General features: G+C 47.1%; 1 protein-coding gene across 10 annotated transcripts in view; it reads left to right on the top strand.

Moving 5' to 3' along the window:
* CAMTA1 (calmodulin binding transcription activator 1) overlaps positions 1–26515 on the top strand; it is a 224694-nt gene that overhangs the window by 48344 nt on the left and 149835 nt on the right. For all 10 annotated transcript variants that reach the window (XR_007380850.1, XM_048967827.1, XM_048967829.1 and 7 more), the window contains one exon: positions 15019–15086. Coding sequence is in view for 9 of the 10 variants with exons in the window: in XM_048967827.1 (XP_048823784.1) it covers positions 15019–15086 (68 nt within the window). In the remaining variant the exon portion in view is untranslated. The remainder of the gene's footprint in view (positions 1–15018; positions 15087–26515) is intronic.

The following is a 26515-nucleotide window of genomic DNA, read 5'->3' as shown; positions in this document are numbered from 1 at the left end:
GCAGTAATGACCTTGTCATAACCAGTGAGGACGCTGCTGTGTTATCTTTCGGTAAAGCTGGAAATAACCAGAGCCTCCCCTGTAATTACACCTTTTTTCCCCTTTAGGAACATGTCTTGCTTACGTATGGGTGATAATAGCGTGCGCAGGAGGGGGCGATGCTCAGACACGAGAGCTCTGTCACTTCATGTTACTTTTATTAAATTCCCAGAGGACTGGTGGCACGTTACGGGCTGCAGCAGGAGCTGTGTCACTTTGAACAGCAAAGCTGTCTGCAGTCACAGGAACGCGAAAACAGCTTCAGAATTCTGCTTTCTGTGCCCTCTGTGGGTCGTTGGGCTCCTCCAGAATGGAGGTGAAAAGAAATTTAAAAAAAAAAAATTAAAAAAAAATTCCCTCCTGATGACTTAAATTGCATAATGCATTGAAGCCCACTTAAAAGAATAACTCTGAAAGGGAAGGAATTTTTAATAAATGTTCTGTCTAGCACAAACTGTAAAATATTCATTTAAGTTGGTTATTTCACATTACTGACTAAGTGCAAGAAGAATTAAATTTCTGAGTGGCTTAAGGTACAATTCAGTAATAAAATGAGCCATTTAATGAATGAAATATTTAACATAATTTGCATACGGTAAGTGATGGAATGCAGCTCTGGAGTGGGAGGGCAGAGCTGAGGGCCCCGAGCGTGGCGGCCACCGCTGGGTGTGGGCACAGCATGGCGGCGGCGCCCTCAGACCACGTCCCAGTGCAGGGTTGGGATCGGGGCCCTGGGAGCCGCCCTCCCCACTCTGTGGGGCTCCCCACAGCCCTGAGCACGGGCTGTTTTTAACCAAAGGGTGTTAAGGTGCACATGAGCAGATCTCTGCGTGCCAGAGGCTTCTCCCAGCAGCGCAGCGCGACAGCACGGAACGGTTTGAGAGCTGCTCTGTTTCAAAGGGACCCGCAGGGCCTCTGGCTGCGATTACGCACGGATCGGGAAGAGCCAGGAGCCCAGAGCCCAGCCTGGGGAGTCTTGAGCTGAGAACACGTTTGTCCTTCCGCACACAGGACTCGGGTAAAGCCTGTGCAGGAGAGCAGAGGGGAGTTTTGTTGTTGGAGTGCTGTGGTTTTAGACTGTGATGGAAGAGAGGAGTGCAGAGCAGTGCCTGCCTCTGCCCGCTGTGTGACAGTGACGGAGCACGGGGCCTGCGCAGCCCCGAAGGCTGTGGGCAGCACCTCTGCACCTGCAGTCCCATTTCCTTTAAGGCCCTACGGGGCCCAGATCCTCATCTTCTGCTGACCCACACAGCTCTGCTGCATTGCAGGCCTCGTGCTGATTTCCATTAACCGAGCATCTGACCTTTAGCCGTGAAGGACAAAGCCGTGTTCTCATTCTCCCATAACTCCAGTATTCCGCAGGGAATGCCCGTCTTTTTTCACCACCCGGTGGAAATCCGTCCTGTTTGCCTCTCACCCTGGCGCTGTTCTCAGAGTGCCTCCGAGCGCGGTGCAGTGCGGTGCAGTGCAGCCCTCGGCAGCTGCTCCAGGCTTGAGTCGGCGCTGTGCTGGTGCATGCTGAGCACGCACTGCGTCCTGGAGGGCTGGGAGCCCTGAGCCAGCATTTCTTCAGAGTGATTACGAGGTAAATTGGGGCCAGGTAAGGCAGCTAACACCACAGGAAAGGAAAATGAGGTAAACCTTGACGTTTTCCCAGAAAAGCAGGGGAAAACATTAGCGGGCAGTAGGTGACCAAGCAATTAGTGCTCAGCAGGTCACTGCAGGAGGAGATAGCTGCTAATTTGTGTGGGCCCATAAATTGCAGTTAATAATCAAAACAGTGGTGGGGCTGGACTCTCGGTTATGTCCAATTAATGCAGGATTTTCAGTTGGTTTTCCTTAAGTGCATGATTATTCATTAAATTCTCTCTTCTCTGTAAGTGAGTCCCGTTCTGGAAACCATATAGTGAAATCAGTTGTCCCAAGGAGTAAAAGAAATACCTGCCTTCAAAATGAGTATATGGTGATGAAAGCGTTCTGGGCACACGTCACCTTCTGAAAGTCATCACTGCTCGCAGGGCAGCTGGGTGCTGCTGCAGGGATGGAGCCCGCTGGCTCTGCAGGCTTCTGCTGCTTTGTCCCACCCTGACTCATCCTCCCTCAATCTCGTTGTGCTGTGTGTACTGAGGAGCTCCATCACCTGGAGGTGATGCCCCCAGCTCTGAGCCTGGCAGGCTCCATGCATAATGCATCTGCCAATGCACATTTCTTGGCTTTCTTTTCCCAGCAACTACTTTGTTGCTATCATGCTGATCACTCACCTAGTTTGTTTAGGTCTCTCAGCTGTTTTCCAGCCTGTCTGATCCTGACTTGCAAATGCTTTCTGTCACATTTAAATTTCAGCTTCTCAGGGCTTTCCTTTAAAGGTTGTTGGTAAATACTGAGCAATGCAGGATGTCGGTGGAGGACTAAATTACAGGTGGAGCTGGGAAGCTCCCGGGTCTGCTGGATGTCACACCTGACCCAGACAGCCACACGCTGACGGGGGGAGCCTGGGGACCCTGGCCACCACCCTGTCCTTGTGCAGCAGCCCAGATACGTCTCCTCCTCTTTGTTGAACAGAATTTAAGAAATGGTACCTGACTTCAATAATTTATGAAATTAACACATTACTGTCAGCACAAAGCATACGGTTGGATGAGTGTCCTCTGTGTGGCTGGATTTGGAGCGCCTCAGAAGAGGGAGGGTTGTTTTCGTCTGCGCTGCAGATTTGCCCTGACAGCGTGCTGAAGTCAATAGTACCATAAAAACGTTCTGCTTCTGTAATGGGCAATTCTGGGTTTGCTGAAAACACATCATTTGATTTCTGGAGCCAGGATTGAGGCTTCACGTTGGAGTCAGACAGGTCTCAGGGTTGCTTTTAAAAAGCTTTTTCAAAAACTGTGAGCTCGAAGGTTAAAGCTGGGGGAGCTGAGCAGGGAGCTGCAAGGACGGAGGTGTGAGCAGAGCACAGCGCTGCCCACGATGCTGATCTGCCCGTTCCTCCAGCCTGGCTGCTCTCTCCTCAGTGAGGAATGAACCTCACGACTCTGGGAGTGCAAAGGATCCACGGTTCCCTGGTGCTGCTCTGGGTTTTACTGTTTACTGTCCATTCTAAAATAGCAGATACTTCGGGTGGTGGGTGAGTTCGTGATGAGAAATAGATGGCAGCAGTGGCTCTGCCTTGGGGGTCAGCTCTGCTGTGACTGCCCGAGACTAATGGCACAGGATTAATAATACTGCTTGTTTAATATTCATGGCCTGCTACTTATGTAGTCCAGAAATATTTTCACTTTTATGCGCTGCACAAAGCTGTGAAGGGAGGACAGTTTCATTGCAGCTGTGAGCGTAATGAGTTGCACAGGAGCTGATCCTGTACATTAATCAGCGTTTGTTAGCTGTTTCTAGAAACTTGACCTATCATTCCCATTACTGCTAAGAACCCACTGATTTACTAGATTAGATCTGGCATGTACATGCAGGACTTGAAAGGCACAGCCCAGCAGCACTAGCTAGGAATTGGAAATTGCAGCCAGGTTCTAATACTCATTTTTCTTTCTTTTTTTTTCTTTTTTCCCCCCTCTTCATTTTTAAACCTCAAGTAAGTAACAGTTAAAAGAAGGAGGAAAATCTTAATGAGCTGAGAGCACTAAAAAGGAGGAAAGAGAGCCTAACGTTTGGGTTTACAGTACAATTTACCAGTTTATCAGAAATACAGAAGGCAGCAGAGAGGAGCTCAGGAGCACAAGTGAGCACTTGGAGGAACAGGCACATGAAAACTGCCGTGAGCTCAAGCAGGTGGCAGAAAGGGGAAGGCAGCAGGGCCCTGCCCCAAGGCTGCAGCTTAGCATCACAGATTCATTGAGGTCGGAAAAGCCCTCTAAGATCCCCAACCCACCTCACTGCCCACCGACCACGTGTCCAAATGCCACATCTCTGCGATGGGCACCTCGGGGTGGTGATCCACCTCCCTGGGCAGCTGTGCCAGCGCAGCACTGCTCTGAGCAGTTGTGCCAAATACCCGACCTGGGATTCCTGGTAATATCACCAGTATTAATTCAGATGTTGCTGTGAGGATCAATGTTCATACACGCGTGTTATTTAAGTATAAGCAATCAATGTAGCAGCCTGAAAACATTCTCAGACTATTGAGTCTGTAAAGGAAAAGCAAAAAGAAGGTGAGATATTAGCAGTACTCTTCAGTGGCTTGGAAATCGATAGTTGCCTGCTCATACTTTCACTTCCATTTAATTTTTCTCTACGCTTTAGTCTTATTTTCTCATACTTTTCTAACCTACCCTGAGAGCCACATTTACATCTGCTGCTGGTTGGGGCCCTCAGTCCTGCTCCACACCTGAGCACTTCTCACCTGCTGGCCTTCAGGGAAATGCTTTTCTGACCATCGCTGTGAGGCTGCGGCGCTGGGCTGCGCTTGGATGGGGATAAAAGAAAGAAAAACAGTCCCAGCTCCGTGCTGCCTGTGGGAGGTAGGCGTGCTTCTCAATTAGCTCTGTAATAGGGTCATTTATAATGTTTTAGGTGATAATATCAACACTTTCAAAAGGTCTTTTTTATCCCATTGACATTCTGGTTTTCATTTAGAGATTTATTTGGATTAATTAGGTGGATGTTTGGGAAGGAGAACAAATATGTGCTGCTGTTTGATTTTACGCACGCAGCTGCGTGATGAAGAAAAATGGCGGCAGAAGGCCTTAAACTCTGCTGGGCTGCCTGTGAGGGATGCTTGGGTGCTGGAAATAGAACTTGGGAGCCTTATTGCCGCAGGTGGCTGAAGGATTTCCGGGTCTGTGTTTGGAGGTGACCTGGAGGGCCTTCAGTACCGGCACAGCGGTGTTGGCTGCGGTCAGACGCGGAGCATCTGCTCCCTGCTCTGCTTTGGCTTCTCACGTCTGCGAGCACTGCATTGCAAGGAGCTCTTGATCTCTGCTAAGAGAGAGGTCTGTGGTCTGCAAGTAATGAGTAATTAATTTACATAAATATTTGAAGAGCATTCATCTGGTGAAGTTTCTCCTCTTGTTTACTGCTGTGCTTAATGCAGGTCTGCCTTCCATTTAGATGGTTTTGTTGCTTGAAATAGAGCAGCACCAGGCTCTGGCACAGCTCCCCATGGCTTTCCTCCGTTGGTCTCCCTTTGCTTGGTTTTGGTGCTGCAAATACCACAGCACTCGAGGCTTTAGCAGAACGATTTCATCTGCTCACAGGCACGAAACATTAAAAATTACTACAAGAATAATAGTGACTAGCTTTGATAAATTTTATTTATTTTTGAGAGCTGTTTGCACAAGGATATGGGGCCATTTATGCTGTATTTTCACAGCCCCTTAGACAGCTGGAAGCGTGTTCTATGTAAACAATACAAGAGGAATAAAACCATTAAATAATCATTTAAGGTAAACTCACTGCATTATTTAGATAGGTGCCGGCATCCAAGATAACATTTTGCAGTAATTAAGATTTGGGTTCAGGGTGGGGAGCACTGCTGAGCTCAGTGTAGGGCAGCTCTGCTCTGTCGGGGCGCAGTGCAGAAGGGAAAGGCACCAGCACTGCTGCTCCCAGCTCTCCTGGCCGCCTGACCCACGCTGTCGTTCCAACTGTTGTTATCATGATTTAATATGTATCTTTTAAGGAGGATTTTAATTCCCTGTTTGAAATAAGAAAACTCCATAAATCACGCATAGAATCTTTTAACATTTACAGTTTTAAATGAATTCCTGTTGAGAGTCTCTTAAGCCAGATTTATATCTGGTTTTGCATTGAACTGTGTCGTTATGTGGGGCTGAAAAACTCTTACAAAATTAGGCGTAATGCAAAAACATGCTGAAAAGACAGTTCTGCAGAAATGTGGAACGTTATTACGGTAGAGGATATTGGAGTGAAGGATATGTAGAAAGGGACAATTACCACTGATAGTTCCCTTCTAATGAACCTTGCCCAGTCGTGGGGCGGAAGGGTTTGCTGACGGCTCCTTGCCAGAGCTGGGGGTGCTGCCATTCCACCTCATGTAGGTTCAGAACTGGGAAGGCATCGAGGAATTGCACCTCAGTGCTCTTACAAGTGGGTCCGTATCAGCTTCCCATAAATAAACCTTCGTTTCATGAGCCTGCATAGCCTTATACATTTATTGCTGTTAATGAAAAGTCTATAGCAAGCTCGAGGATTATGAGAGCAGTGCCTTGATTCTGCAGATGAAATTGCCTTTCAGCAGAGAATGTGCCCGTTTGTATTGACAGAAGTTAATGTAAATAGCTTTGCAGTTTTCCCTCGCTATAGATCTCCTCTAATATCTGCTATTGGATTGTTCCATTGATAGGGGTTTAGCTTTAAGCACTTCCTTACCTGCAATGAGCTCGTGCTTGCCATTAAAAAATGGAAATCAAGTGAGTTTGAATTCTTCCAATTTAGACAGAATATAAAACGTTAAACTTAGTGCATTTACTGATGATGTGGTACTTAAACCTGAATAAAGGAGGGAAAAGATTAAATTAATAACACGGATCCTGCCTGAAGTATTACTGCAGTTACTACTCATCCAACTTAAATTAACTTTGCTGTTGTACTGAAAAAAAAGCCAGAAGAGCTAAATATTCTCTATTTATCTCTCTTGATTGAAGAAGACAATAAAAACACGCGGTACTGACTGGGAGGTGCTTAAGAGCAGCCTAAAAACCCTCAGTGGGGGAAGAATTTGGGAGGAGGGGGCAGGAAAGCAGGCGGAGCTCGGGGGCTGTGGATGGGAGTAGGAGAACCGCGTGCCTTGTCACACGGCAGGGTAGGCCAAGGTCACTTCAGGAGTGGTGATTCCGTTGTGTAACAGCTGGGGTGTTTGCCAGTTGCTGGAGACTGCTATTGAATGCCACTCTGTGATTTGACTGTCCCTCAGCTTAGGACCTGCGGCTAAAATCCATCTTCACACCGTCGGGCGCTGACTGATTTGAGGCCCAATGCAGGCAGTCCAGCACAGCCTTCGTGCAGAGCTGTTTGTGCTGTCATGAAGACCCGTTTGTGTGCATTTGCTGTTATTTGTGTGCACGTGCACCTGGCAGGTAAAGTTGCTGGGCAGATCTCGTTCAACTCAGAGGCTCTTTAACCATCACTCACTTGGCTGATTAATTTTTTCTTCCTCCTCCTCTTAATGGTTTGGAGTGGAAATTACTTCTTATCTTATTCCAGTTGCTTCGTGCCAGGTCTGGCCTTGAAAATAAAGTGTTAAGTTGTCCGCTTGCCACTTTAAGATGGAGTGGCAGGGCTAAGCATGGAGAGGTGCAACTGTGCTGACCTCAAAGAAAATACCTGTCCTCTTGGCTAAGCTCTGCGCTGAGCCCTGCCGTCTGCACGGCTCCATCAGTGCTCTCCTCAGGTAATAAACATCTCCAGCAATTTCTCAGGTCAGGAAGTGCTGGAATTGGGGCACATGGGGCACATACATCTGAGTGTGTGAAGTCCTCAGTTTCCAGGAAAGCCCTTTGGAAGGGTTTAAGTGTTGGTGTGAACCCACTGCAGCTCGGATGGGGTTGGACAAGGACCATTCTTTGCGTGTTCCTGTTTCTTCCTGTAAGTTTTCCTTGAGAATAACCTATCATTTCATTGTGGGGGAGATTGGAGATGGCCCTTCCATCTCAAATGTGTGTGTTTGAGGCTGGTTTTGTTCCAGGGCTGCCAGCTGTTTCACTCTTCTGCGTGTTGAAGAGTTAAAGTCAGCCGCTCTCTTGCTGACTTGACGCGCTCTCATCCCGGCAGCAGATTGAGTACTTGCTGCCATGACATTATTGTGGAACTTCTTCACAGTCAGATGACTTTATCAGCTAATCAGAGCTCAGGATTTCTAAATGTCATCTTATAATGTCTAATTAAGGTTGCAGTTTGAAGACATCATGTACTTTAATTGAAAACTGTAAGAGTAATCTATTCAATTTTTTTTTTGTTAAATTAATAGTATGGACCTTTAACAGATGGTTAGTAAGACATTGTTATTAATGAAAACATCCTACTGTTTGAAATCCAGCCACTCGTTGTCTTCTGTAACTGGAAGAAATAAGGCATGCATCCATGCATCTCCCAACCCAAATGTGGTTTCCACTGCATGGCTTCATCCTGCCCCGCTGTCCCAGCGCTGCTGCAGGACGTCAGCCCTGCGCTGATGGATGCCTTCCTGCTGCACAGGCAGCTGAGTGGACGCACAGGGCTGCAGCAGAGGGCGGGCAGCAGCGCTCACCTCGCAGCGGTGACTGTGGCTGATCCATGGCTTCAGTGGTGATAAAACTCAGCTCTACCTCATCAGGTAGAACATCAGTTGGTGCACCCTTACTCAACTAGAAAAATACATTTTAAATGAAGATTTAATTTATTTCTGTCTTTAGTTCATTCACAGTGCAAAAGGTGATGTGGTGATGTGTGAGCTTGCTTTCAGGTGCTAGCGATAGAAGCCCAGCAGGGCGGTGGTGCCGAGGCACATTTCTTTCTCCTTTGCCTGTAGGGTCAGCCCATGCCACGTCACTGAGTGGTACCCACATATTTACACCCTGCAAAAGAAACCACGCATTTTGTTCAGAAAGGTGTTGCTGGTAGGTACCTGCCAAACCGCACCGACCCCACTTGTGCTTCCCAGGACTGTAGTGAAAAGTTTGGTTTGCTTTTCTTGTGCTTTGGTTCCTTTCCTGCTTACTGAGTGACATTCCTCCCTATACTTAATGCTTCCTTTAGGTGGAACAACTGGACGAATGCAGTCACATTGCATTTGCTGTCCCACTGATCTCAACGAGATACTGAGAGCTTGCTGTGTGTGGCTTTCAGATCTGCTTCTGTTTGTAATATTCAGAATATTAATGGATTGGAGGATGGAGGCTGCTAGGAAATGAGAACTGCTTGATCCCAGCTGAGAAGATGCTCCATAATCATCACAAATTTGTATTTTTATTTCAGAGTGGAAGGACAATAAAGGATCTGTGAGCTGGAATTTGCCTCTGTATCAGTGAGGACGTGGAGATTTCCTAAGAGGATAAATGTGCTTGCTTAAGAGATCTCAATTTTATTAGCTCTGTGGTATAAATTCAGGGATGCATACGAGCTCTCATGCTTTCTCTTAAAACATGCATATTTGTCAAGTTTATTAATTCAGATGTGCGTAATTCATGCCAGTTAATAACTTGAAGTTTAGGCATTGTTTTTAAACTACTGATTTATTACTTAGAGACAATATAGGTAGCCTGAGGTAACTGGCACAAACACTGGGAATTGCAGATTGGTTCCAGGTTTCTTTTTTCACTTTGCAGAGGTCAGGTGGGAATCTCTGATGCATTTGAAGACGCAAAGAAAAAAACGGGGGTGGGGGGAGATGTCGAGCTGTGCCTTGGACAAGTGGAGGCTGGACTGAGTGCATCAAGTACAACCAGCTCAAGCCAAGGAGTGCCTGCACACAGTACTTTGGGTTTGGCTGTATGGAATTATTGCCTGCATGCATCTCCTTCAGGCTGAGATTGCCTTCTGCCAGGCGGGATGTTCATTGCAAATCTCAGCACTTTTATTAGCTCTTTTTTAATTTATTTTTTCTTCCAAACGATGTCTTTGTTTTGCTGCAAGTTTTTCAGCTCAAAGCAGAATAAAGTCTGCAGCTTTCCTGCAAGCATGATGAGTACTGGGCTCCTCTGGAGGCAGTCAGTGTTGGATCCCTGCCCGCCGGCGCCTTCCTCGCTCGGTGCTGATGTCCTGTGCAGGGCTGCGTGCTGGGAGCATGGCTGCCATGTGATGCTCTGCAGTGAGGGCTGCTTGCCGGGCATCCAGCTCCTGTCCTTCTCCAGCAAGGTGTTCTGGAGGGTAAGATGGTGCTTTGCAACCCAGGATCGCAGGCACGCGTGCTTGGTTTCTAATTAATCTGTGGCATGAGGCTAAATGCTGACAACAGCTCCTGTGGAGCTAGTCATTATTCTTTGTTTGGTGCCATGACCAGCCCTGAGGAAGCTGAGAACTGGAGCACAGCTTCAGGGAGTACGGAAAATGCTTTCACTCCTCTAACTTTCTCAGCCTTGTTAAGCGGAGCGGTGGCTGCTCTGCAGCACACTGAACGTCCAGCTGTTGGTCTGTCAGCGCGGCTGCGGGTGCTGAGAATAAAACCAGTGGCACTGCCAGACAGGAGGAGCTTTGCGGGAAGGAACGGCGTTTGTCCACATGGCGCCCAGCGTGAGGTGAGGAGCGCTGTGCAGGAGGAGGGTCGGCTCTGCTGCAGCTCTGTGCTGTTGTCTGCGCTGTTAAAATATTGAAGCAGCTGAGAAGCTGCAGTCACGTACTGTGGTTGGAGAGCACTGTTCTGGTGCTGCCGCACCAGGCCGCAGCCGTAGTGAGATCAGTTAACTGCATTGCTCAGGTTCCACCGGGCTTAAGAGTGGGACTCCTGCACAGGACTGCTGTGGCGAGGCTGGAGGGAGCAGCTCGCAGCTCCCCGATGCGTTCACACAGCACTGACAGTAAATTGCAGGACTGGGGGAGAGATGGGTGTGGGGAAAAGGGAATGGCCGTGTCCATGGCGTCCTTTTGGCTTCTCTTTCCTGATAATTAAACAACACAGATGAGGACAGAGTTGGGTTTTCAAAGCCTGGGTCTTTGTCTTCTGACCTTGCTGCTGACACGCTGCCTTTTGTTTGTAATCTTGGGTGAGAAGCGACTGAGAGGTGGTTTGATAGGATACAAGTGCAAACAATGGCTCGCCTGGAAGATAGGATGAATGGGATTTAATTGAATTTTTTGTGAAGACATTGATTTGACCCTGTAAGACATATAGAGTGAATCATTAGGGGAATTAACACACATTAAAATGCAGGGATTTTTTTTTTAATCAGAGAGCTTTTATTGTGCATATAGTTTTGTTTTTAATTATTTAATGACTTTGTGTCTCGTAGTGATAAATCTATTTCTTCCCCCTTTCTAAAGGAAAAATGTTGTTGGTGTCATAAAGTGGTGTGTGAACAGAGCTGATGAATACTGAATCTTCTTTACTGGCCCTGCAAAGCCAAGCACTGACAACCACAATTTCCAACAACCATCTTCATGCTGCTGGTGAAATTCCATGTCTGACCACTTTCTGCTTGGCTTTTCAGATGTTTTTCCTAATCTGTGTATGAGGAAAGTCTGAGCAGGTGTACCCTTCCCTCTATCCAGAATTGGAAACCTGGTTTCTTTTTCAAATTCCTCATATGAAAAGCTGCAGTGATTGCCAAAAACAGGTTCTGATCAGCTGTGAGATTAAGGGCACCCTCAGCCCATGTGCGAGTAAGAGGGACATTGAAATGGGAATGGCTGTGGTGCCTGTATGAATGCTAGAGGAGCAAACCCAGAGCAGGTTTAGGTTTGGTCTGGGGTGAGGTGCAGCCACAGTCTGGCACTGGGAGAGGGGGAGCAGGTTGGCTGGCTCCATCTGCTGCTGCTGTGGGATGAGGTCCTGCAAGCAGATCCCCTGCTTGCTCTGTTGGGCTTCCATTGCTGCACGTGTTCCTTTCTGAAAGGTTGGCTCTGCATCGCTCGTTCTGCTGCGCTGGGCTAGCTGGTGCGTCTCATTGCTGCAGGTACAGATATTCCCTTTGTCTGCTTATCTCTTCTAGCATTAATTTATTTCACTGGTAATGCGACTGCATCAAGGGTTGCTCTGCAGCTCCCAAGCTGCCAGTGCTGCTGTTGGCTTGGCAAAATAAATTTCAGTCTTTACTATTGGAGGGGTCACGATGTGAGGCTGAACAGTGCTTTAGCACCAGGCACTCCTTCAGCATCTGTCCCATGGCCTGCACAGCTGCACGTCTCCCTCCACCTGCACAGCAGTTCCCTGCACCCGTCTGTTCTTCCAGGCTCGCTCCCCTGCCCTGCTCCATCCCAGCACTCCCCATGCTGTGGGGCACCCAGCAGTCCCCGAGCCTTCTGCCAACATTGCTGGGGGAAACCAGCCCTGCTCACTTCATGCCTTCTGCTGAAAGCTTTTCTTTTTTGTCTGCCTATTTTTTCCCAAGTGTTCGCTCCAAGTATCACTGAGCATCACTGAGTCATCTGTTTCTTGCGGTTCTGCTACAATGTGAGGTGGTAGACAAGAGATTATTTTCCCAGATTCTTGTTGCTTATGTAGTGACAGAAGTTGGCACATAGGTGTCAAACTGTAAATAGGAATTTCTGCTTGTTTCTGCTCCGCGTCTTGTGGAGTTGTTTGACTGGGATAACTTGCAGCCATTTTAGCAGGAGCACTCCTGAAATGAAGTGCTTTGACTTTGTGTATCCTGGATCCCTTTGCAGCTGTGGCAGTGGGGAGTGGGGTTGGAGGCGCATTCTGCAGCAGATGGGGCTGGGGGAGGTGCTGTGCTGAGCCCCAAGCTGTGTGCAGGGCTGCTGGCCATACTGCTGGGCTGTGCTGTGCTCTGTGCGCATCCCATCCTGCTGCCCCATTGCGTGACTCCTTGTTCTGTGTATGAGGAGCACATGGAGGGCATTCTGCCTTCTTGCTGTACGTGTTAATTCATACTGCCGCTGTGAGCTCGGTTTTCCTTGTTATCCAAGGTATTTCCTCTGGAGGAGGGAAATCAGGCTGTAATGTATCATTAAGCAGAAAGCCTCTGGGAACTCCTATCCTGGCTGATGTGAATCCCGCTTTTATCCTGTTAGAAGAATTGAATTATGCATTTTGAATCGTCTGAACATCTAGCTCTGGGCCTGGTTGGAGCCCTTGTTTTCCATATTACCAGAGTAGGGACAGGAGCTCCCGGGACGCCTCCCTGAGCAGCACCCAGCACGTACATGCACATGTGCTTCTGTTGGTCACTCGTGTGCCTGCAGCACTGATTGCTCTGCATTCACTGCACACACATGGATTGCAGCTGGTAGGAAGTTGCAGGCCAGCTCTGGGCAGTGAGGCTGAGCTGCTGCAGGGCTGCTGTTTCTGTTGCTGTTGGGCAGACACAGGTTACAGTTTCAGAGAAGGAAAATGCACCGATGGTGCGTTTAATGAAACAGCCCTGCAGTGCTGCCTGCTGTGCCCTGCCTGCTGAGCTGGGTGACCTCTGGTGTTTTAAGGAAGTGCTTTTTGCCTTCAGATGCACCACCACGCTTTTCTTGTGCTCTTTGTGGCTACCTGGAGAAAGAAAAGCCCACTTACAAAAGCAGGAGCTGCCTGAGCGCCTCCCACACACACACAGTTATGTGACCATTCTTTATTTCTGATGCTTCCGTTTGTCCAAGTGGGATGATAACGGAGACTTTAAATCTACTTATTCTTTTGTCTGCTGAAATGTGCTGAGCGAGTCCAGGTCAGCAGAGTGGAGGTGAGGGAAAACAATTTTTCTGTCTCTAAATAGCAACGTTTTGTTGCTGCAGTTCTTTTCTTCCCTGACAGTTTGGGGATGAAGATCTCAAGCATGCGGCGCTCAGGCCAGCTGGGAAGGGGAAGGAGATCAGCCTTTGGTTGAGACCTTGATTTATGAGCCCGAAATGCTTTGCTTTTCGGTGCTGACAGTGCCATGGTGCAGGTTTGGTTTGCCATGGGAGCTACTAGTTCTTTCATTCTCCTCACGGTAAACGAATGTAAGAATAGGCACAATCCTCTGCTAATTTGAAACGCTCGGAACCTGCCTATTTTTGCAGGATGTTGAGGGTGAATCAGCCTCATCCTCATCTCTGCATTCAAGGGAATTTGTTTCTTCAAATGCCTGCTTATACAGACCATCTGCCAAGGGCTGCCGTGGGGCTGCGCCAGCGAGGTGCTCCGTCTCACTCATCAGGTGCTGCGAACTCCGCCGCATCTCTGCAGCCTCTGCCTTCGGGTGCTGTGCTGCCGCCGGGTCTTTGAGGCCGCAGCATGGGATCCCGCAATGCAAAGCTGGTGCAAAACAGCCCAACCTCACCGCGTCTTTCTGAGGCTGTTGGCGGCAGGTTGGTGTGTTTGGGAAGGCAGACGCGTGCTGGTTTGTGGTGCAGGGGGTTCTGGGAGGATTTATTTGCAGTGTAAACATGTTGGTTAGGAGTCATTAATATGACATTCACACAGCTCTAATAAAGCACAGAGCGCGGAGATCTGGCACCGCTGAAACACCCGGAGGACATTATGGATGAGTCTTAAAACCAAGAGTATTGGAAACAAGATATTTTTACGTCTCGTTTGGGAGTAATATAATTGCGTTGTGTGGCTCCAGCAGATGCTTGGGCCAGCTGGTTGGAGAGCACTGCGGGTTTTTTTAGCTTTGGTGCTACACAGATAAAACCCTGACACAGAACTCTCATTTAAACAAGAAAATCCTTCCGTGGCCGGCAGTGCAGTCCTTGCATTGGCGTTGCATGGCCGAGCTGCCCCACGCTGCTCCCGCTGCACCCACAGCTCGCTGCTTGGGGCCTGTAGGGCTGCCCCCTGTCAGCCGGGCTCTGTTGGAGCCGTGGGCCGTGCGGGTGGGAACAGCCACTGATGCGGATGTCACCCACCGGCTTTTTATGGCAACAATTAATAATTCAGCAATTCTCTCTGCAGTGATGTTGTTCTATTTATAAATATTTAATTTAGCTTCAAGTGTCCGTGTTTGCACTGCCTTTCCTTCTCCAGGCCGGGCCCCAGCTCTGGCGCTGCCCGCCCTGCCTGCTGCGGCTCTCAGCCGTGCCCTTCCTTGCTGCTCTTGCAGACTGGCCGTGGTGCACGGATGTGCGCGAGGCTCCGGCTCTGTGCTCATGGGGCGGTGCGGCTGAAGCAGAGTGGGAAATAGGGAATAGACACGCTTTTAACCATAGTAATGTGTGTTCTGCAGCAGTTGTCCAACATCCCAGTTCACAGACAGAAATGCGTTGTTTGTATTGTAAGCTGTGGGAACTTCCATGGTAAAAGGCACCCGCAAGTGTGAAGGCTTGCTTTGAGTCGCAGGCAGAGCTGGGACTGCGCTTGTTGAAGACGTTCAGAAGGGTTCTGTGTTACAAAACTCTCACTTTTCCAGGACAGCCACGCCAATAACTTTCTTTTTCTGCGTTTCTTTACAGGAAATTGCAGCTTATTTAATAACGTTTGAAAAGCATGAAGAATGGCTAACAACTTCCCCTAAAACAAGGTAACATTGCTAATAATTCCGCCTGTGAAATGTACATTGACTGATTTCCACTGACTACTTGACTTGCTAATCAATCCGTTGGCCACAAAGTGAAAACTCCCAGTCATGCTTGATGGCTTGTGACACCAAAGTCTCATTAATTGACTTAATGAGCGTTTTATTGAATGAAATCAGATTGATTAAAAATAGAACAGCTGCAATCTTGACAGGTTAAAGTTTTAACTTGATTGTTGAACATTTAATTGTATCCCTCAGATGAGCGGATTTTGCAGGCTCGCAGTGAGGTTGCAGGCTATTTATCTCAGCAGTTCTCCCTGCAGCCTCGAACTTTAAATAAATAAAAAAGCACAAAGCCTTCCCTTGTGCTTTGCCTGTTTAAAATGCATTCTCTGGGATTGTTTGCATTTTGGTGTTTTTCTTGTTGGGGTTAAGTGTTTGATGGTGAGGAGATCCCAAAAAGCCAAATTAACAGACATGTTTGCAGTTTATTATTCAGTAAATGTCATGTATTCTTCTCACTGCCATAAATGTTTAACTTCTCCCATCCCATGGGGTCTGGTATGTTAAGTTTAGACTGCAGATGTTTTTCTGCTATTTCTTGCTGCATTAAGACTCACAAAGTTTTGTTACTTATCAGTAACACGTTAAAATTACACTTTTTTTTTTCTTCCCCCCATTCCAAATCCACCTTCCAAATTGGAAACCCCTATTGTTTCCTTAATGGTTCTCTGTTCTGGTTGAAGGGCCAGGAAATGCAGTAAATTGACCTTTTCTGCTGATGACAGCAATGAGGTTCATCTCTTTCTTTTTGTCTTTGTTGTTTTTTGTGCGCGTGTCTTTGGTGTGCATAAATGCTTTGTTTCACTCCACTTCTTGGCTGCAATACATCAGCTAATATGATGGTATTAGAAAAGGTTATTTTCTGACCTGGCTGGTAATCCGAGTTTCAGAAATGAGGCCGAATAATTTCTTGCTGACCTTTTTCCACATGAGCCCATTAATTGGCTGGAAAACACATTAAGAAGTTGGGGTGCACATGGCACCATTCAAGAGAGGAGATTATCATTGTGTTTGTAGTAGTGTTTATGACTTTAAGAATTAGATTTGCTAACGGCAATGCATGGAAATACTTTCCTATTAATATTACAATACCTGCGTGCTTACACTTGAAAGAAATAATGTCCCAGGAGACACAGAGTTGTGATGGCTGTTCAAGGACCTTCTCAAATTGTTGAGTTAGTTTTGATTTTTTTTTTAATTTCTTTTATTATTGTAATTAATTGGAGCAGTTAAATGCTGAGATCGTGCAATCAGAGCTCTTGGTATTAAAGAATTAATGACATCGATCCTGCACTGAACTGGAACGTTCCCCATTCTTTGTTTGCTGCTGTGGGTGCTTCTAATTTCCTTTCAGAAATTTAATAAAAATGAATTGTACCACTGACACTTATAGAGCTTCTTAATAAAATGATACATGGTGTGATTTGAGGGACCACTACTAGAAGACTTGCTCCAGCTGACCCAAGGAGCTGCTTCAGGATCAGGTTGGCGTCTGTGCTCTGCGTGCACAGGGAGCAGTGGGTCGATGCTTTTTGGGGATGTGCTGTGGGATCCCCTTGGCCAGGGTTGGTGGGAGGAGGGCTGGGAACTGTTTGCCTACTTACCTTCTGTGCACAAGAACATTGGGTATCTGCCTCTGTAAAACCACCATCCGGCCTTGGTTTTAAAAGTGTAACCTGGTACTTAGGGCTCCTTGTAAATGTGGATAATTGCAATCTCACGCTTGGTTGTGTATCCTGGAATTTGGATATTGAAGAGCAACATCCGTGAATGTTGGATATTGGGTTTAATTGCAGCCGGGTTGAACCTCTAGCAGAGGATCTGTCACTGGTGGCTCAGTGCGGCGTGCCTGGCAGGCAGCGAGTTCTGCAATGTCTGATTGCTGAACTTAATGCATACGGTGGGAGAAGAGGGGAGAGTTTATTGCAGCCGTAGGTGTGCGCCTGCAATGCCTGAACATCCTGGTCTGTCTCACTGAGAAGCTTCAGTGCTGCCAGCACGGTGCAGTCAGATACGGCTGTGCTGTGGCTGCTGTGATGACATTAAGGGGGCCGTAAGAAAACTTTTAATGGTGTCCAAAATGGCTTTTTTATGAAACTTCTCGTTAGACGACTCGAGTTGATGAAACATGCTAATAAATATGCTGGAATATTATTAAAACTGTCTTTCAAGCTTTCCAGTTTATCAACATAAATTACCAAGTCTCTCCCTATGCACAGACCTTGATGTTTCCTTGTGATGGTGTTTGGTTAGTTGATAATTTGCCAGATAATCCACAGTGGGTATTCCAGTCATCAGCGCAAATTGGCAAAGCTTTTTTTGCTAATGCAGCAATACTGCAATCTCTGACATTTCCAAGTTTAAATGCAAATCATTTAACAAAAATTACTTGACATTTATATATCAAGTAGAATTTAATCATTATTTACATTGGAATTTCAATGACAAAGCTGACGCTCTTCGTCCAGAAAGTTCTGTTCTATGGATTTACTTTGCTAATTTGCTTCCCAGCACCTTCTCTAATTACCTGTCTTTGTTTTGCGTGGAGTGTGTGTCAGAAGTGTTGGCAATATCCAGTGAGGTTCTGCCTGTATTTGCAGGTGAGGCGCTGAGCCGAAGCTGTGAGGTCAGTTTTCAGCTGGGCACGGAGCTGGGATGTTTCAGCCATGCACACGGACAGGGTGAGCTCCAGAGCTCCAAAAAACAAATGTCAGGAGCACAGAAGTTGCTCCGAGCTGCTGCAAAGCTTGAGAGATGGGTGCTGCTTGGTAAGCCAGCTTCCAGAAGCTGACACTGCGATGAGCCCTCATTTGTGCTGAGATGTGAAGTGGTTGGGGAAATTCCCAGATGCGGATTTTCAGCCCTGAAAGGAACTGAGTGCTGTTTTTAGGCAGCGAGACTTGGCAGTGATTAATATTTCGGGAACGAAAAGAAAGTTCAGTTGCAGCACACCCATACAAATCAATAGCGATTTGCATACGCTGTCAGTATCTATTTGCAGTAATTTAGTCTTACTTATGCTACCTACTGGGTTATTTTTAGCATTTTTATTTCCCTTTCCCGGCTTAAGGAAAACAAGCCTTGCTTTTCATTTAATAGACAAGGACAGTGGGGCCGCACAGCGTTTCCTGCTGATAAATTCTGACCTAATAAATCACGAAGCTGTCAGGACCTGCTTCATCACAGCAGCACAGGAAGGTTTCGCTCCGTTGGCAGCATCTGGCGGGGAGCAGCAGAGCTCCTCTCACCTATGAGTGCTTTCCTTCTTGCAAGTGAGGCCACCAAGTCCTCCATTGGGCTCTGTGCTCTGCAGCTCCACGCACAAACACATACAGCACAATTACGTCCCATCTCCGACAGCCATTTTTACCCAACATTGCCGGGGGCTCCTGAAGATAAGTTGAGATTTTGCAGTATATTAATTTTGTATTCAATAATTAATAGTAGGATTAATTGAATTATTCAATTTTCAGGTAAAAAAAATAGAGTAATAAATATTCATAACTTATTTTATTAAGGGAATTTCCATTTCCTGTGTCATTAAAGTGAGATTAACTCAGGTTGGCTTTCAGTGAGGACTGAAAACAATTGTGCTGTATTGCTAATTTGCTGTTAGGTCGATGCTTTGCAAGCCAGCTCTCCAGTGTGCTCTGTGCTGAAGCCGCTGTGGCACACTGCATTTGTTGTGCTTTTCTCAGTGCAATTATTCAGTTTCAAAATGTGTTTCTCCCCCACACCCCTTTATGAGTGGTTTTTTATTATTATAAGCTTCTCAAAACTTGATGTCATCAAAATACGAGGTACCCACAACTCCTTGCAGGAACCTTTTTAAACTCAACCTACTTGGCTGCTGGTTCACATCAAAAGTGCTGCTGAAGTTCGCCCTGATCTTTCAGCTGTGCAATAAGAGGCAGCAGTCTGTTGCAGTTTGCACTTATTTTTTGACAGCTCGTGAGTGAACTGTTGGAGCAAAGACCTGGAATTCCTTGGCTCTGAAGCTCGATGCAATCGGTGAAAAGCTCTTCAGGTCTTGAGAAGTCCTTTAGAAGTGCCATCATGGCATTTATTTACTGATTTATTTGTTTATTTTTGCTGCTGTGGTGTCCTGGAGGGGATAAGGAGAATGGGATGGAATGGAATGGAGATGCCTCCTGAGGCTGCAGGCGGTGCAGCAGCGTGCGTTACACAGTGGCTGGAGGTCCCATGAAGCCAACAGCACAGTACTTGTGAGTGGTTCCAGGATGTCTGATCTCCTGTTCTCATTCACAGAAATAACAGTACTCAAACTCAATTTTGAGATCCCACACACACTTTGAAGGTCCTCCCTCGCTTACACAGCTCATACGTTCCATAGTGTGTGCGATTCTCAACCTTCCCCATGCCTGATGCTGAAGTTCTGTGCTTTCTGCTCATGTTGCTGACAGTTCTGTTTACATGTTTGGGGTCCTGTATGACCTATTTTTCCTCCATGAAAGGAAATGTGTGAGCTGTCAGCTTTTTCTAGCTTGGGATGCTGCTTGACATAATCCCTGCTAAATATGGCACATCTCTTTTTACACTTTAAAGATTTCATGACTCTAAACACTTTCTTCTTACTGCTCAGTATTTCCTACTTCTTTTTTTCCTCCCTGAAGAGGATAAACTGTATGGGGATGGTTTTAATAGGCATTGATTTGTATAGATTTTTAGCCCCTGTGGTCCAGGAGAGTTGAGAAGCCAATAATTAATTCTTTCAACAGCTCATTCCTTTTGTTTTAAAATGACCTAATAGCAAAATTGCTGGTAGCCTTCAGAATGCATGGCCCAGATCTGTTCACCCTCTAAGTATTTCATTTAAATGCTCGCCATGAATTATTCAGGTAGGATAGCAGGTGAATGCTGGTGCTACTGGAGAACTTGTCTCACTTAATATTTAACTGGGAACTCAGGAGAGTGGCATTGCTGCGAAGGACAGCGCTGCAGACCTGCAGCATTGCTCCTCCTGCCATGGATGCTGAACACTGGAAAACGCGGGCTCATCAGGAAAAGCAATTATCTTACAGTGATTGAGTTATTTGCAAACTGCTGTCTGCCTTCAGCCCAGCCTTTGGTAAGCTTGTCCCATCGATAGATGTGGTCCATGAAAACACGTAGCTGCTCTTTTCAGACAAAACTGGCATTCAGAATTTGGCCAGGCTCTGATTCTTGATAAAATACAGTGGGGAGCAAGAGGTTGGTTGGGGTTTCAAAGGCTGAGTCCCCATGCTGGACTGTGTGGTCTGGGCTTAATGGACTGTGAGCTGAGTAAGACAGCGGCTGCTTATTGTCCTGCTCAAAGCAGGAGGAAGATTAAAAATGTATAAAAAGAGATTTTGTTTTGGTCTCCTGGGGGCCAGAACCAGACTGCCTGACACGTTTCTGTACCTTGCTTCTAGGTTGAAGGGCATCGAGAAGTAGGGATGGTTTTGGAGGTGCTTTGCCTGTGCAATATGTGAGGGCTGCAGAAGGACCAGGGAAGCAGTACTGGTTCATACTGCATTGGAAAGTAACAAAGTTAAAACCTTTGTCCTCTTTTAAATGCTCGATGACTTAATTGATATTCTGGTACCGTAGTAAAGAAGCATCTTTTGTCCAGGAGGTGAGACATGCAAAAATAACCTTTAAGTTGCTCATAATTAACCTTTAATGATATCCTCTCACTTCTCCAATACATTCTCTGCATCAAAAACAACACACAGGGAGAGCATCTGAGGCTGCTTGTTGCATCCCAATGGCCTGCGAATACCGGCTGATTAAAAACAAATATTTATGGGATTATTTATTGACAAAGACTCTTTTCCTCCAGGAAGCCTGGCACTGGGATTTAAATTCCAAGGGGAAAGACATGTCGTGTGTCGGGAATGTGGATCCTTCCCTTTTCAGACAGGAGCAGTGTTACAGTGTGATATTTATCATCAGGGTAGCATGATTTCAACTGCACTCGGGTGTATTAGTAAGTGCATGCTAAAATTCTAGAAGTGTTTGAGGAACAGCCAGGGAACTTGATGGAGGGGAGCTGTGCATAATGAAGGACCTGCTACTCAGACTTGAAGAATACAAATTGATTTGTATAACAAACCGTGTTTGTCAGAAGATGAGCAGCTCACTGCAGAGACTCATTTTTGTGCTGAATAAGAGCGTGCGTAGGTAATGAGTCGGCTTTATCTTCGTGTGGAACGAGGAATCATTTGCTAAGCAGGTAGCTGGCGTGTTTGACAGATGTGCTGTTCCTATGCACGCTGCTGTGCTTGTGATCTCCTGTGCTGATTCCTCTCAATGGGTTGTGGTCTCGGTGGATATTTACAGAAAGGTGTAATTGTTCCTTTTTTTCCTCCCAGAAGGTTCATCCCTCAAGCCAGGAGTTTCTGTTTTCAATTCTTGTGTGTCTGAGTAGCAGACGGCTTCTTTTCTCCCAGTTGAGGCACTAGCTTCAGCTTCTGGTTGTTTTCTTCCTTTTCTCTTTGAGCTTGTGGAAAAACGTGCTTTTACAGTTGAGATGATCAGGTGCAATCATAGGCTTTTTCACTGCTGTTGCCAGAGAAGCAGCAGGAAGGGTGACGTTTGCAGCCCAGCACGCATTTGCCTTGCTCTTCCTGATGTTGAAGCCAAGGAGGATGCCGTAACTGAGGTGATCCATGGTGGAGCTGAGACCTGTGGACATCACCACAGCTGAGACCACCTTGCAGATGTCTCCTTTTCCCTTTCTGTTTGCTGTGCGTTCTCCACTGCGTGTGGGATCTCTGCAGGACTTTGGATTCATGTTTTACCCCGCCTACTGGGGGGATCAATGTTTTATAAGAGCTGTGTATTCGGTGGTGAGGTCCATGCTGCTGCCTGTGCAGATGGAAGCGCTCTTTGTGTTTCCTTGGTGGGTTCCTGCTTTGTTCCTTGCAGAGGAACAGGGATCCTGCAGCCCTGCCGGCAGCGCGGGCTCTGCTGGAGCTCAGAGGTTGGCTGCTGCTCTAAGGAAAGAACCACCACTGTGGGCTATAGGCTCATAACAGTGGTTTACAAATATTTAATGGGAACGTGGGGAGCTAAAACAAGTGACTGTCACCTGCTGTGTTTACCTGTGGAGACAATGCTTCTGCATCGCTTCCTTTGAGCATATTAACGTGTTGCATCTGTTTTGCATTTAAATGGAAAGACTTTCCAGTGTTATAATGGCGTGAGTGGGGCTGTAGAAAATGACAGTTATGAGAAGGGGTGCGTAGGGCGTCTGTCCTGTGCTGGAGGCGTCTGTGTGTTTGGGCTGGCCGTGCTGCGGTGGCTCTCATTGGTTTTGATTTGCCACTGGCGGGCAAAACCCTGAAGTTGAACATCATGAGGTAACCACTGGGCCTGGAACGTGGTGTTGATTTCTGATGAAGGCCTTGTCCCCAGGAGCCGCGTCCCGCGCTCACCCCGGCTCCTGGGAGGAATTCTCTGTGTGAATTTGTTTTTAAGACGGCATTCTTTATTTTAGACGTGTTGCTTCCAAATTGCCAACTGCCTATTTGTTCCAGACAATTGTGGATACAATCAGCAAAGTAAGCAGCGCTGTAGGCTTTAATTATTCGGCTAATGGACAATGACTGATGAGCGGGTGCCCCAGCTGTGCGGCCCTCTGTGCTGCAGGAGGAACTCGTGCAGCCGCGCTCGCTGCGCTGCACCCATGTTGCACTCAGAGTCTTCAGTGCTGCCTCATCCATCTTGGCAGCCGCTTGCTTGCTGCTCTGTACACCGTTAGAATTTCTCTTGAGGCTGATGATTTTAGCTCAGGTTGTTGTTGTTTTTTAAGAAATCTAAAGTCCCATAGTCCTCTCATGGGTTGTTCAACATTGTATTCATAGAATCATGAACTGTTTGGGTTGGAAAAATGCTCTAAGTTCATGCAGTCCAACCATCCATCCACCACCTCTGCCCACTAACCCACATCCCCCAGCACCACTCCTGCCCTTAAACACCCACAGGGATGGGTGCCCACCACCACCTGGGCAGCCTGTGCCGCTGCCCCACTGCTCTTCCTGAGAAGAAATCCTCCCTTCTAACAAAACTCATTACTGCCCTCTTCGTGATATCACCATCAGGTACTTGAGGGCACATTTTTCCATTTCCTCTGCTGTTGCTTTTCTGTGCTGCATCCATTGACTATGATGTGTGTGATACTCTGTTTCCCTGTGGCTTTATATATTTTCCTGCAGGTATAGATTGGTTCTGCAGTGTCTGTACATCCCCCTGCTTGTATTTACAGGAAACTGCTGTGGGAACTCCATGTCTGTAACAAACCAAGATGCAGCACAGCTGCTGCTTGCAGGGTCTGGCTACTTGCAAGGAGGCTGATAGGAAGGGATGCCACTAATAGTCCTGTAACCCCCAGGATTTGCTTAATGGTACTGATAATTCATTACCAAATCATCTTAAGATGATTATTTTTCAGTCCTGAGAAACGTAGATTTACAGAAATCTGGCAGAGGTTCTCACAGTTACACTTGGCTGACGTTCTTGCGCTGCAACAATACTTGAAAATAATTAAATTTTAAATTCCATGTAGAATCTGGTGGGTAGGCAGATGTACCGCTATGTTAAACTTTATGTCACTTAAAAATGGTTTTCCAGTACATCGGAGGGAGATCATCCAGCTGTAAAATTATCTGCTTTATGATACTGCATCACAGCTTTGGTCTTTTTATTTTAATTAAAAATGTACCTTAAATCTAACATCCTCAGATAACTTTCCCCGCGCCTTTTTGTTTCCTGTAATTTACTGTCAGAATGTTAAATTACGTGGCTCTTCTGCGAGCTTTTGGCACTGCTTCTGGCAGAAGTTTGTTGGTGAAGTTGTGTTTCCTGCTGCCCTGTGGAGCGGTGCCTGCCGAGCAGCTGCCCTGTGCTGGGGGCGCCGCTGTGCAGCACGGCGCTGCGAGCTGAGGCCGTTCGCTGTGTCCCAGAGCAGGCTGGGGTGGGATGGGCTTCACGGAGGACGAACCTCCCCAACACCTCTGGGCTACGAGTGGGGCAGCAGAGCCCCACAGCGCCGGTCGGCTGCAGAACACGAGTCTGCAGATCATGAACTGTGCTGGTTCTGGAATTAAATGAAATGCCTGCTCCCAAGGCGCCGCACGTGACCGTTCACCAAGTTTTGCAATGTGATTTATGTTTAGCTGTAGGATTATTGTTTTCTATTGATTCTGAGGGAAATAAAACAGCAGTAAAAGCCCATCGTAAGCCTCCCCAAGGAACCGATAAGTTGAATCTTTCCTACAAGAAATACTGTTGTCTCTTTGGGTGACTTCTGAACCAGCAGCCCCAACAGCCTGCGAGCAGTGGGTCTGCAGGCAGCTCCTGGGGGACTGCTCACTGCCCAGACCTGGCCAGCGTGCCTGAAATTGACTCTGCTTACCTGGAAAGCACTGACTTCTCAGTCTTCCCTGGCGTGTCAGCCTAGGGTGTCTTGTTTACTTCTTACACGCCTGGCATTTTTACAAAATGAATAGTAAAATCTATCGAGTCTGTCAAAGCTGTCATGCCTTTCTGCTGGGGAGCCAAACTGTGCCAGTGTGCACTGTTGGTGTGTTCTGTTGTTTTTTTCTGGCCTCATTTAACGTTGCTGTGTGCAGTACGAGGTTGCTGGTGCTGGCAGGGAGCCACGGGGCCGTTCTGCCCCCTCCAGCTCTGCTCCTGGCAGTGCTGCATCGCACTTCGTCGGGGTGCCCCCGACTGCTGCTGCCAGTAAGAATGAATTGGCCATAGTGATGTTTCTGTATTTATGTTATAATGTTAATGATGAGCTAAATTAAGACAAATAAGGCTGTTACGCTCGCTGTTTAATTTACAAAATTTTAATGAGACTAATAACATCTGTACTTGTTCCATCTTTCTGCTGGCTGGAAGACTCTTAGCAGGGCTGACAGTTCTACGTTCAGCTTGCTCTTCAGCAGCCCTGAGAAAAAGGAGGAGTTGGCAAATGTTGTATGAAGTCGTTTGCTTTTGCCTGCACTTCATCTAACGCTGGTGGGGAAGTAGGACAGATGACAGAAGAACACAATATTTACAAGTGGAATTGTTTGACGGGCAAACGCAGCAGCAGAGATGGGCGGAGGTGAAGTCTTCCACATGCATCCTGCAGGAAGCACACTCTGCTTGTCCTGGAGGGGGGAATGCTACCTCCTGTGGTGCTCCCATTTAGCTGGTGTCATTTGTTGGTTTGAGGATCAAAGTGGTGCATAGGAGAATCCACCTGCTGTTGTCTCTGTGCCCTCTGAAAAGTGACCGTTTGCTTCTCATCTGCTGAGCCTCCAGTGCAGCAAATGGGGTTGTGCAGTGGAGATCTTCTTGCTGGATAAGCAATTAGCTAAAATAAACTGCTCAAAGGGCAGATTATGCAGGGCTCTCACTCTGTGACAAATGAATTAATTGACTTTGTTTTGTGTTTGCGGCATGTTCCCTATATTTTACTTAACTTTCTCACTAGCTGAAAAGCCTCCTGTGTTTCCTTTTGCTCTTTGCTGCCATGCTGAGCAAACAGGATATTACAACTTGATTTACACAGATACAAATAAAGGAGGTTAAGTGATAAGAAAATGTGTAAAGGTTCTCTCAATTAAGAGGAACAAAACTTCTTTCTAAGCAGGTCTGGGAGCATCTATTGCATTCCCTTATCTGAGGTGTCATCAGAATTCTGGCTGCAGCCTGGACAAAGCAGGCTGTGTTAAACAGTGCTAGGAGGTGGGGTGGGATGGTGGTATGTGCTCTCCTACAAAGGGCTCAGGCAGTGGTGTTGGAAGGACTTGAGTTCAGCTCAAGGATCCCACATATGTCGGGACCAGAGTTCCCCAGCCAGGGCTGAGCAGCTCCTGGCACTGAGGTGCTGAGCACAGCCTCCATCCTGAGCACATCCATGGGATGCTCAGGTTGGGCACAGCTTCACATGGCCGCTGCTGAGCCTGCGTGTCACGTCGTCCTTTGGAGGCGGCTTGGCTGAGCTGGAACGTTGGAAAAGCAACTTCATTAAAGAGCAGTTACAGAATGATTAAAGGTGCCTGCCATGGAAATGAATGGAGCTGTGGTGCCGTGAGGGTTGCCTCTCTTTGCGGCGTTGGCCGGGCGTTTTGTAGAGAAGCACGCAGGGCACACAGGAATTCATCGAGCAGTTTCCAGAAATGATTTCTTTTGTGCGGGACGTTGGCAGAAAGCTGGCAGCCCTCATTGCTTGCTGCTTGGCGGCGTTCGCATTGAACGCGGGCGCACTGAGCTGGGAGAACCACGCAGAGCCAGCCGTGCTCCTGGCATGGCTCCTGGCAGGTGGCTGCTGGAGCTCTGATTTAGGAATGTTTTGAGTTCTTAATTTTATAAACTAACATCATTCTGCT

Source organism: Lagopus muta, chromosome 21 (genome assembly GCF_023343835.1).
Source record: "Lagopus muta isolate bLagMut1 chromosome 21, bLagMut1 primary, whole genome shotgun sequence".
Lineage (NCBI taxonomy): Eukaryota > Metazoa > Chordata > Aves > Galliformes > Phasianidae > Lagopus > Lagopus muta.
This window is presented reverse-complemented; position numbering and strand designations above follow the sequence as displayed.